This window comes from Drosophila obscura, unplaced genomic scaffold (genome assembly GCF_018151105.1).
Source record: "Drosophila obscura isolate BZ-5 IFL unplaced genomic scaffold, ASM1815110v1 contig_186, whole genome shotgun sequence".
Classification (NCBI taxonomy): domain Eukaryota; kingdom Metazoa; phylum Arthropoda; class Insecta; order Diptera; family Drosophilidae; genus Drosophila; species Drosophila obscura.
The window spans coordinates 9,268,732-9,280,832 of record NW_024542774.1 but is presented as its reverse complement, the minus strand read 5'-3'; the positions used below and the strand labels follow the sequence as shown (position 1 = coordinate 9,280,832).

Sequence of the window (12,101 nt, the reverse complement as noted above, 5' to 3'; positions counted from 1 at the left end):
GGAGGATGGAGCTACAAGGAGCTTTTACAAACAGTATTATTTTCCGAAGTTTAAAACAGGGTGCTCAACTTTTTAAATAGAGGGGTGCGAAGTGGGTTAAGTCTTATCGATAAGTCCGCCTGCAATCACATGATTTGGTCATAAGTTTTTTCAAGTCTGCCCGTGCAAAGCGAAAATTTTCTCGCCCGTTTTTTGTTTGTAGTTTGAGTTAACTTTTCGGTTGGTTTTCTTGATTTTTAAGTTATTTTCTGTTGCTTCATTATGCCTGGTTTTGTTTCCTTATTGTTTACCCCCCTCAAGTGCGTCGTCCCAGCGGTTGCAGCAAGATGTTGTGGAAATCGCTGATTGCATTGTGCGTCATTGGAGCAGCCTTGGCCGAGCAAACGCCCGTATTTCTATGGGGTGCCAACAGGTGGGTCAGACTAATTTCGGCCCGCAGGCTGCGTAGTTAATATCAAGTCCCTTTTTCTTTGTACAGTGAGGCGAAGCCCTCTTTGCGGACCGTGCCCCAGGCGGAGTTTGCTGACCAGTTGGCAGCGCTGCTGAAAGATCACATGGTTGTGGCCTTCGAGGAAAATGGCGTAAGTGCTGCACGTGAAATGGCTGATGATAGACTTTTGTTCCTAATGCATTTTCGTGTGACTGCAGCTGAGCACGAAGGACTTCCTGTGCGCCAACTCCCAGGCGCAGTCCTGCTACGCCAAACTGCAGGGCGTGAGTCCCAAGACGTACTACACCAGCGTGGAGAATCCGTCGGAGGCCCTGCGCTCGGTGGCCGCCAAGCGGGAGCACAACAGCATCGATGCCAGTGGTCGGCTTGTGAGCCCGGCCAAGTGCTCCGTGGGCACGGCTCTCTTTGTCAGCTTCGAGGATGACGAAGATGTGCGCGAGGCGACTCTGGAGTCACATGGTTTGTACACAAAATAGTCTGGGCTGTGATTGAGAGTGGCTGCTAATTTCGTTGTGCTCTTCGACAGACTCTGCCATTGCCGCTATCAGCAAGCAGTTTGATTGCAAGGTGGCTTATCTGTACCTGGCGACACCTTCCACCGCCCCCGTGGTGCAGCGCCGCAAGCGACGTGACACTGCCGCCACCACCGGAGGCATCATGTGGGTTTCGGGCAACCAGTTTCGCATATTCTACACCAGCGTCATGTACAACGGAGTCCCCTTCTCGGTCAACGCTCTCACCATCGAAAACGGAACTTCTCCCGCTACTACGTTTTCCGTTAAGCTGGCCACTGCCGAGGCAACCAAGTCACTCACGTTCGATGTTGTTTATGGCGATGGCGGCTACTTTAGCCTGACCAACGTGGCCTACGCCGGACAGGCCTTCCGCAGCACAGGCATCATCAATGCCCCCACCACTTTCTCCTACTCCTGCGGAAACCTCACCCTGGAGACGGCTGCCACTGACAACATGTACAACACCCTGAGCTTTAACTCGCTGCAGATTCAGGCTCCGTTCAGCAGCACCTACAAGGAAAACTTCCCCTTCGGCGACTCGTGGGACTGTGTGGGCTTCGTTTCGCCTGGAATACTAATGGGTCTGCTGGTGGTTATCATTTTGCTGGTCATCGTATTCATTGGCGTCTGCTGGATGATGGACATCAACACGATGGATCGCTTCGACGACCCCAAGGGCAAGACGATCACGATCAATGCCGGCGTTGATTAAGCGGCCGATTGGTTGTCATAGTTTCCCTTTCAATTTCTTTGTTCAGTCAACAATATTCATTCCTTTCCTCCTCCTCCTTCAGTCTGTCCATACATATATGCATACATATTTACGAATCAATCAATACTTAATACCGTTACCATACAATCATATAATCAGGAAATTAGCTATCGCAATTTATGTCGTATCCATAATTTTCGCCCGCAAAGATCAGCCTACGTTCAGCATCAATAACAACCAAATCGAGGCTGGCCTTTGCCGTCGAAAATTGTCTGGGAACGAGAGTCCCGAGAGAGTTTTGCTTGCAACGACTTTGCAACCAGTATTTCGTTTAGTGTAGCCCAAGCTACGACCCCCCCTCTCCCTAATGTGTGTGTGGCTGTGCCCCAAAGGGAGTACGAGTGTGTATGTGTGTGAGATTGCCACAAGTCAGTAAATCTAAACTTGAATATATCTAAGTGTTTTATAGTTACTTGTTTCCTGCGCAAATACGAGAATGTGAACATAATTTATGCCTCTGTATGATAGTTTATCATTTTGTGTAACGCTCCTGTTCGCAGGCCCAGCGAAAATAAAGTTTTTTTTTTCAATTGTGTTACAAAACATGTAAAGTTATTCTCAACACTGCTGGTCGATGCTGGGATGCTCTTCTGATACAGCACTGATGCAGGGATTACTGTGGCTTTTGGCTGGGTGTTCGAATGTTTTATATGCTCGTGCATACGTTTTTTTCTGCCGCCCACAGAAAGCAATTTCAATTGAATTTTTCCTGCAAAAAGTCATAGATACAAATCAAAAGTTTAATGGAAATTTATTGAGTTGCCATCGACGGGGCTTCAACTTGCCCCTGCGGCTAGTGGAGCTCGATGCATATCTCCCATTCGGCCCCTGGATGGGGCGGACATGGGTGCAACGGAAAGTTTTAAGTCGAAAATAGTTTTCGCTGCAGCAAAGGAAACACTTTTCCTCGACTGCACTCTGGGCACTCGAGCGACTTTCATTAAGTTGCTTGCTTGGGAGCGGGGGGCGTGGCGTGGCGTGGCAGGAAGAGCAAAAAGCATTGTTTATGACATTTTAATCTCTTGTTTATCCGCTTGACTTTTCCACTTGCTGGAAAAGTGCTGCAGCCGCCGCCCCTGGACCTACTCTCTCTCTCTCTTGTGTGTCTGGTCAAGGCGTGCGTAAAATAAACTCTTGGGCAGGCGGCGCAAAAAGTATGCTACGGCTGCTGGGAGTGGGCGAAACTCCCTGAGGCAAAAGGACACAGTTGACTGCACCGAGAGTGCCTGGCAGGCGCTTAGCGTTTTTGTTGCATTAGAAACAGGTCAGTGCGTCATGCACACAAATGAGCATATGACCCAGCCGGAGCTCTGCCCTACAGAGTGCAGGCGGCAGGCAGTGGCAGTGGCAGTGCAGCGCAGCGCAGTCCAAAAACTTGTGCCAGGCCACAGACTGCTCTGGCCTGAACAGTCAGTCGTAGTGAAAAACAGTAATTATGCATAAGTCAACACGCGGCATTCGTAATGAACTCCACTCAAAGCGGAACGAGAGCTCTCCCAGAACCGCCGCGAACACAGTTGGGGAAACTTTTTGGCAGCCAAAAATGTCGCCAAGTTGCCAGCTGCCGAAAGTTTTTCGGCCAGCCAGCCCACAAAAGCAGCTAAGTACGGATCCGTACATATGTATATGGATGGGATGCATAAGCCAGGCGAGCAGAGCAGAGCAGAGCAGGGCAGGGCAGGGCAGCCTCCTGCGGCGAGCAGCGTGAGGCCGTGGCCCTTCGTTGCTCCATAGCCACAGGCCGTAATAAAACGAGCGGTCTACAAATTGCAGCATTAGGCAGACTCAGAGAGGAAGGGGTGCCAAGGCATAGGAAGATGGGAGAGTTAATGGGACAGCGAGAGCGAGGAGGAAACTCTCCAAGTTGTGGAACGAACATGTGTTTTGCTCTTCAGCCAGTAAATGCAGCCAATGCAGTCGGAAAAGTTGCTGGCCATTTTTTGTGTCATTAAGCCCTAGCCAGAGTGCAAATCATTACGCCAACTGATGAGAGTAGCTCAAAGAGAAGACATCAAACAGGGCAGCAGAGGAGTAGAAGAGAGTGGAACAGTGGGAGAGTGGGGGAGAGTTGAGCGCTTAAGCCAAACACAATAAAATCGCTTCCAGCCTGTTAATGATGGCATTTGTGTGCAGCCCGGGAGCTGTCATCACTCCTCCTGCCCCAGAGTATCCTTCAGACCAGACCTGACGCTGCGGCTGCTGTTCCCATGCCCTGCCCCGAGCTGAGCAGCTGCTTATCAGCGCTAAGTGGATGTGGAATGTAGGTTGCGGGGCATGTTCAGCTAATAGATATACTCTCCGCGGCAGCATCCAGTGCGGTTGGGACGGCGGAATGGGGAATGGGGAATGGGGGCGTTGCCTAATGAAGTCATTTGTGACGCTGCTTTTAGATGGAGAGAAAGGACTGCTGCGGCAAGTGGTCAAAGGATGTGCAGCTCTGAATGGGCATGAATGAATCAGGGGGAGCGGGAGCAGAGAGTGCGTGTGCCACCATGTCTTCTATGCAGTACTTAGAGCATGGCTAATTTGCTGCTTAAATGCAATCCCAGCAGTTTGTTGGCTGGGGAGACTTTAATTACAGTTGGAACCCTAAATCGCTGCAGACTTTCCCTCGCATCTTCAATGAAGATTTCCTTAACAATTCAAGTAATTTGCCTAACATCAATCTGCTCTTCGTCCTGTAACCACATTCCGGCCACTCATTAACCCTTAAGCCGACAAATCACTCTGCATATTCTCTGCAAGAGATTTGACCCCAAATTATAGGCAATCGAAGTGAGCTGGGGGAATGAGGCCAGTAGGGATATTGGTCTGCCCGGATACGGAAGCTGAGGGCCAACTCTGGCACAGTGGTCAGTGTGGGCGGGGCCATGTCGGGGGTCGGGGATCGGTCGGACAGAAATTAATTAGTTGTCATTTTTAACAATTGGGCGTGACAAGGGAAACGAAACGTTGGTAAACAGAACTTCTGTATGCGGGTGTCATTCTGTGTAACTGAACAAAGAGAAAGGGGGGAACGTAGAGGGGGATGGGAGAGGCTGCAGAGGAGTGAAGCTTAAGCCGGCAGCCATGACAATTGACAAATGATGTTGGCGCCGTGTGACGTGTGACAGATAAGTGCCGAAAAAGGTTTACAACTTTTGTCGAATCTCATTTATTATTGATGTCTGAGTGTCCGGACTCCGGATGTTCCCTTAAGGCTAAATGGCAGCAAATTAAAGGCGACTGAGGACCAGTAGCAGTACCAGTGCTCAGCTTTGCCCCACCAGCAATTAGGCCACATTTCAGTCGTAATTATATGCAGGGCGGATTAGTCCGAGCAAAGCTCCGCTTTGCCTTTGCTCCTACCTACCACTGACCTGACCCACACGGCCAGTGAAGCGTTCAGGCTTAGCGCGTAATCCCGGGCATGCAACTCAACCACTGACCTGTAGCTGTAGCTGTAGCTGTACCTGTACCTGTACCTATGTACTGTATGTACAGCAAGGCCAGCAAATTAATTAGTCCTCTTCATAGAAGTGTCTGCAGCCAACGGAAGCTGTGAAAATTGCTTAGCAACTGGAAACCAGCAGGGCGGTGAATGGAAATTTAGTCCGAAATGAGCCAATTACGAAAAGGCTTAAAGATTTTCCCTCGCATATACAGGAAAAGCTTTGACAAACTTTCAAGTTTCAGGGTCTGATTTCCATGCAGGCTAAATACGTAAACTGTGTGATTTCTGGTGAGGATTCTCTCTCCTTTCATAACAGCTAGGAAAACCCTTTTGCTGAATGTATTAGCCTATTCCAAAGCCGATTATGCAGGACAAGTTCCAAAAGGAGAAGGGAGACACCGAAACAGTTGGCAGCACGTGTATGAACACATTGACAGCTGTAAGCAGATATATTTACACACACAACTGTCTCCTATTCGCACTCCCCGCCGTCAAGCAGATCAAGTGCATTTTTATGTAAATCTATTGTGTGCCACAGAAGGCGACACAGAAGCAGCATACGAGTATTTGCATGGTCCGCTTCCGCCTTCGATTTCGCTTTCCATACGAATCGGAATTGAAAGCAGCCTCCGCTCTGCTCTTCATTTTACTGCTTACTTTTTGACGCTACGCAAACGGAGAGGAGACGAAGCGTCACGTAAGCCTTCTGTGAATGCCACACGCCACACTGCCACAATCTTACGTGTGGCATGAGGCCCCTGCCCCACCGCGGGCATTATTGATTGAGTGGGAATAGCTTGTTCGCATCTGTTCGCAAATCATATTCAATACAGGAGTATTGTTTGTTCTTTTACGGCTGCGAACACATTTTCCTTTGGCTTTTCTCCGTCTGCTTGTTAAAGGAACTTTTACTGCTGCGCCCCTTTTGTATTGAATTTCTAAGGATACATATTATGATTTTAACCAGATGTTTGTGGTGCAACGAAGAAAGCGTTTTCAACTCAATGAAGTATATACAATATATATATATATAAAGGTCTTTTTGTTGCACATATTATAGGATAACTTGAATAGGAAAAGCTTAGCTATATCTGGCTTAGCCAAACATGCATATGTATTCGTACGAGTATGTATGTATGTATATGTATGTATGTAGTTATGCATCAAAATGTGTACATATATTTCCCTTCTTTCATACTTCTGTTGTTACACAATTTTGGTTTTGTTTTGTTTTGTAGATTTGATTGCATTTGGCCCACTGACTCTATTTTATTCTTCATCCGCATGGGTGGTGCGGCCAGAAATTGTAGCCAAACTTTTGTGCAACTTAATCATGCTGCACAGGATCAGGGGCCAGGGGCTAGGGGCCATGACGGAGGAGTTCCTGACTCCTAGTCGCAGTCGTCGTACCTTTCCGTGTGCAGGATACATTGTAGCCACAAAAGTTTTCACATTAAAACCGTTTCTGGCTGGCAAATTGTGAAATGAGTTAGCAGCACTCGCTGGGCACTTTGTTACCCCCCCCGACTCCGACCCCACTCCGTCCCGCACCGACAAAGGGATGGATTCCTTGGAAAAGTAAAAGTTGGAATCTGTGAATGGGTTGGATGGGCATGACATTTATTTATTATTAAAATATTTCGTGTTTTGTTCAATTTGTTGAAATTAAACAGCAATTTGTGAATGAATGAATGTTTAGCACTAAATAATTGATATTGCATTCCTACGTACCGACAATACAATGCAGTGCCAGCAGTGTGCAGTGCCGCAGTGTGGTGTGGTGTGGCATTGCCACCCATTGAAAAGCCAAATAAACAAGGCCACATCAAGTATTTTGCTTCAATTAAACATATCTGTTGCATAAGCTTTCCAATTATAAACTTGTGACTTCAATTATGCAACACTCATTGTTCGACAATTAAACTGCATGAATTGTTTTTAAATGTGGACTTATGTGGGGTAAATTTCATGCAATTTTTAAGCTTTGAGAGCTTTGAGCTTGTAGTTTTATTTTATCTTTAGAGAATAGGAGTGGGAATAAAAGCCCCAGATTAGCATTGGCAATGCCACCCTGGATGAGTACTACTCGCTTACGTACACCTTTCATTTCATACTCTAAAGTCTGCCATTTTGTGTGCATGCCTTGGCCCCTCCTCCGTTGGCTGTGTTTTTGCAGCAAGCTGCTCTCTTATTCCGCTCTTCTGATTAAATTTGGCAGCTTCGAGTGGCTGTTGCTGGCACATGGCCCAGAGGTGGCAATCCCCTTACACTTGACCATGGTGCCGGAGCCACCTAATTGTGCATGAAGCTGTCGGGGCTCATACTCGTCCAAACTTTAAGAGCTTTATTTTATTTTATGTAATATTTTCATGGCACTATACATACATAGTTCTTTTGGGGGGCTTACACGCTATCTACGGCAGAGTGGAAATGCTCCATGCTCTCTCTTTACTCAACCTTTGACACAGCGTTGCCAAGCTGTAAACTTGTGGAGGGTAAGCGAGGTGGAGCGGGGAGCAATGAGAGGCGGAAACAATTTTGTGCCACGTTAAATTGTTGATGCTTGGCTGTTGCGGACGTGTGTGTGTGTGTTAAACATTTTGTAGTATTTTGCAGTTTTGTAACTTTATAACGGGACACTCATATGCACATATACACTCACACACACACTCATGACAGAAGCAGCAACAGCAGCAGAATCATCCAAGTGCAGCATTGCCAGCTTTTGGCTTTTCTGTTTGCTTCTGTTGTCTGGCTATTATATGGCCCCGCTTCTCTGCTCTGCTCTGCTCTTCGCCACGTTCTTGCTCTCTCATTTACTGCCTGCTTTCTTTCCCCACACACGTACACACACGTCGGCAAGGCATTGCCATTGTCATTTTTTATACGAAAGTGACCATGCGAAGTTGTTTGTGTCGCTGCTGTCGCTGCTGTTGCTGCTGTTGCTGTTGCTGTTGCTCCAGTTACCTTTTGTTGTTTCTGCTGCTGCTGCTGCTCTTCTGCTCTTGCTCGGTGGATGCTTCATCCTACATGCTTGTGTTCATTCTGCTCAATTCCAGTTAAGAGATAACATTTTTATGACATCACTTTTCTTTTTCATTATTTATTTGGCCATCGTTGGCCATCCTGTTGCCTCTTGCCGCTTCCCTGCTGTTGTTTCTCTTGTGTTTCTCCTGTTGCTGCCAGCTCGACAATTCGCTGCAAATGATGAGCAACGACAGCGCCTCGGGAGTTTATAAACTTTATGTTTATTGAAGCCATAAATTGGCAGTGCATATGGCTGGTCCCCTGTTCCCTCTCCCCAGTTGCCTCGTCGTGGGTTTCCAATTTTCCCCGTGCTATGCTGCACGTCGTATACGTAATATGATATTATGTACGGCCTGCCCATTGTTAGCTGAATTATGGCATTAACAACAGCGGAGTGCATGCTCTGAAAGGATGTATTGAAATTATATGCCAGGCCAGAGATTGGCCATTAACCATTAGCCTTGGGGTCTGGCCAGCAATACAGCTATTATCTGCCATACTTTTCCATGCAACATTCTCCCAATTTCTGCCTCAACAATTGCCCAAATTTAAAAACAGTCTCCACGCTTTAAAGCTATTTTAGTTTGCTACGAGCCGGAGTGCTCGGATTGGACTGCCTAATTGCGTGGCCATTAAATTGACCAGAACGGAACAAATATGCACAGTAGCAAAGAGGAATCTGTAAATCTGCAAACTACACCACAAAGGGATCGCATTAAAACACACACACTAAAAACCCATTAAATTCAAATAAAATCCAACTCAGGCATTTTTTGTGCATTTAATGCCATAAATCAGAAAATTTCACAGACACAGACACAAACACCCACGCACCCACGCACACATAAAGAGCCACACACATCCTCCCACCCCAGAGAGAGGACAAATCCGGGCCTAAGCTGGTTGGAGCAAAAGCCAAACAATGCGAATTGTGCGTCCGTCCGGGCCAGGATTGGGCCAGGACTTGCACCCGGATCAGAGTTGGGGATGGATGGGATCGGGGTCGGGGTCAGGTTTGGGTTAGGGTTCGAGTTAGGGGATTGCAGCTCTGCCTGTATGTGGCTTCCAAGCCGATTACTTATCCGGACTTACCACGGTATATCATGCCGTGGGAAAACCTATTCTACGAAGAATGTGTTCTCCTTGAACACTCCTCGAATCGGATAGCCATCCAAGATGGGTACGCCTCATTCCCAAGTACAGGGTATCTCCATAGCCGCATAGATATTTCTTTCTCGTAGTTATTTCTCGTTGGGCAACATGTAAATGTTCCAAAATGTTGTTGCTGCTGCTTCTTGGAGTTTTGTTTTGTGGTCGCTGGGCATTTAAATGCCACACATTATTGCAACACGAGGGGTCACTCCACCTCCCCCCCCATATATCCCCTCTGGCTCTATTCAATGGGCAATCAAATCGTAAAATTCCAAACAAAGAGAGGACCCATTGGCTGCCATGGGCAACAACAGGCCTGCTGACAGACGAAACAAATTTTTGTCACACACACACAAATCGTTTGACCGATTGGATGCCATGGATTTGCACATATGTCGGAGTGCGGTTAGCCATTCGTTGATGATTTGGAATTTTGGCAAAGCGAGGGAGGAATACATGTATTCCCATTTATAAGAATAAATCAGAGCACAGACCGACCCGCAAAAGCACACAAAAACTGGTTTGTGATTAAGAGATTTTCATTACACAGCAAGGCCCTCTGGGAGCGAAATACAGAAGCAAACACTCTCAGGTAACTCTCGAGTAAAAGACACAGGGAAAAGTGTGTGTATACACGATTGCAGACACATGTAGCATGCCACTCCAGCGGAAGCTGTCATAAAAACGGCAACACAGAAGGTAAATTCGGTAAAGCAAAGCAAAGCAGAGCAGAGCACATAAATGTATGGCATTGCAGCTACAGCATCTGCTGCTGCTTCTGCTGCTGCTGCTGCTCCTCATATTTGCCGACAGCCAGACAGATATATTGTCGGCCCTACCCAGGCATCGAAAGCGGTGGCAGGAGCAACAGCAGCAGCAGCAAGAGCTGGAGCTGGAGCAACAATAAAAGTGAAAAGCGCACTCAGGCCATTGGCAAATGGTATAAACGTGTTGTGCTCCTCTGCTCTGCTCTTGTCCCTTGTACTATCCCTTGAACATGGCCATATTTTTGGGGTAGCAGCGTTGCTTACCTTGCCACCAGCGCACAGATACACATGAGTGTCCCACGCCGACTTTGGCTGCCCCATGAATAATGGTCATTGAGCCACAGGAGCAGGAGTAGGAAGAGGAGCAGCGGCAGCAGCAGCTTATAGTGTGAATTATTTGCGCCGTGTGTATTAAAATGCAGCTCAAGCTAATGCAGCCGCATGCCCTGTGCCTACTACTACCTCATGCGCCCTATCTGCTGCACTCCTATCGCTTTGGCAGCCCCATCCAAAGTCCGCCGTGGCGTCCCTTGCGGCCGTCGTATGTGTAATTTGATTTACGTTGCTCATACGAATGGGGCGACTGACCACTTAGAGTGTGGCTTCGACTCTGGCTTAATGGCCATACGATCATATTTAATAGTTAACTGCTTTGATTCTCGACCCAATACTGGGGTGCAGCAACATTCGGATGCCGCATCACAGACAGGCATATTGAATTATGGGTTTGCTGGGATTCGAGTGTCTGAATTAGCAATCATGTAAGGGTTAGAAGGAGGTCAACCAGATAAGACTGTCCATTGCCACGTTCATTGATGCCAGAACAAACCCGTGAGACATACGGGAAGCCGTGCTCCTACATATTGAATGGCATGCAAATCGAGTGATTGCCAATACAACAAATTGTAGGACAGGGTGCCACATTCCAGTGGAGTGCTGTAGAGGAATGTAATGGAGACAGCATGGAGCGGCCTGTTAATTGATAAGGATTAAAGCCTCAAACAAAGTGTAAAGCATACCAGCAGCCAGCCATGGGTAAATATATGTATTTTAATTGAAATTTATATATGAATTATGAGTAATAAATGAAACACGTGTACATATATATAATTCCACCTGCCCGCGGCTGCTGCTACTGCTACCCTCATAGTTCTTTGTTACGTATTTATATAGTTATAATTACAAGTATGCACGTGTAATTATTATCAATGCGGTTGTGTGGTTTCAACTGGGGCTGCAATCTAATTAAATTCCGCGGTAAGATAAAAAGCAGGGGAATCGGTTTAAAGACGAAACGTGCGATACCCTTAATGCAGTAAAGTAATTGATGCCTTTAGTGCAGTGACCTGCATTGCTGTCAGCTCATGGAGGCATCCGCCATTACTGTAGCAACAGCAGCAGCAGCAGCAGCAGCAGCATCATTGTTGCCCTGTTTGCTGATGGCGTTGCAAACAGGCCTGCCTGATGAGAGAGCAACGACAGAAGAAGAGGCGGCTGCAGTGGGAGCAGCATCCTTAAAACAGGATGCCAAAGTATGACACAGGAAGGTGGCATGGCATGGCACCGAGCCCGAGGCCGGGCCCGAACCCGCCCACAATTAAAGCGATAAAAGCGCATAAAAAGAGCTCTCTGCTGTCACTTTGCAGCGGCGTAAATCAGCAGCGGATGCCAGTCGCAGCAGGACTCTACTCTCTCCCTTGCCACTCACATGTTGCGGGTACTTAAAAGCCACGGCACTCGTAATAAGTGCCCTTGCAGCTGCTGGGTGCGGCTGCCATGTGGGGAGGTCCGATGACACAGATTCCAGCCAGCTCGCATCGTTGGCTATTACACGCATTAACCGGGCCTGTGAAAAGTTGGCCAATTGTTGCCAAAACTCCAGGCCCCACCGCTGCGAGCTACCGTTTACCTTCTCCCTTCTGCCTACTGCCTCCTGCCACCTGAGTCGATGATTGGGGTAATGGAGGGAGCGCATTTCGAACTG

General features: G+C 47.5%; 1 protein-coding gene across 1 annotated transcript; it reads left to right on the top strand.

The window, feature by feature from the left end:
• The first annotated feature begins 110 nt into the window (after window positions 1-110).
• On the top strand, window positions 111-2,273 carry LOC111080617 (V-type proton ATPase subunit S1). The gene is made up of 5 exons (XM_022376328.2): window positions 111-219; window positions 301-412; window positions 479-581; window positions 649-910; window positions 978-2,273. Exons 2-5 carry the CDS (start codon window positions 327-329, stop codon window positions 1,676-1,678), a joined length of 1,152 nt encoding a protein of 383 aa, XP_022232020.2. The 5' UTR covers window positions 111-219; window positions 301-326; the 3' UTR covers window positions 1,679-2,273.
• Window positions 2,274-12,101: the final 9,828 nt, after the last annotated feature.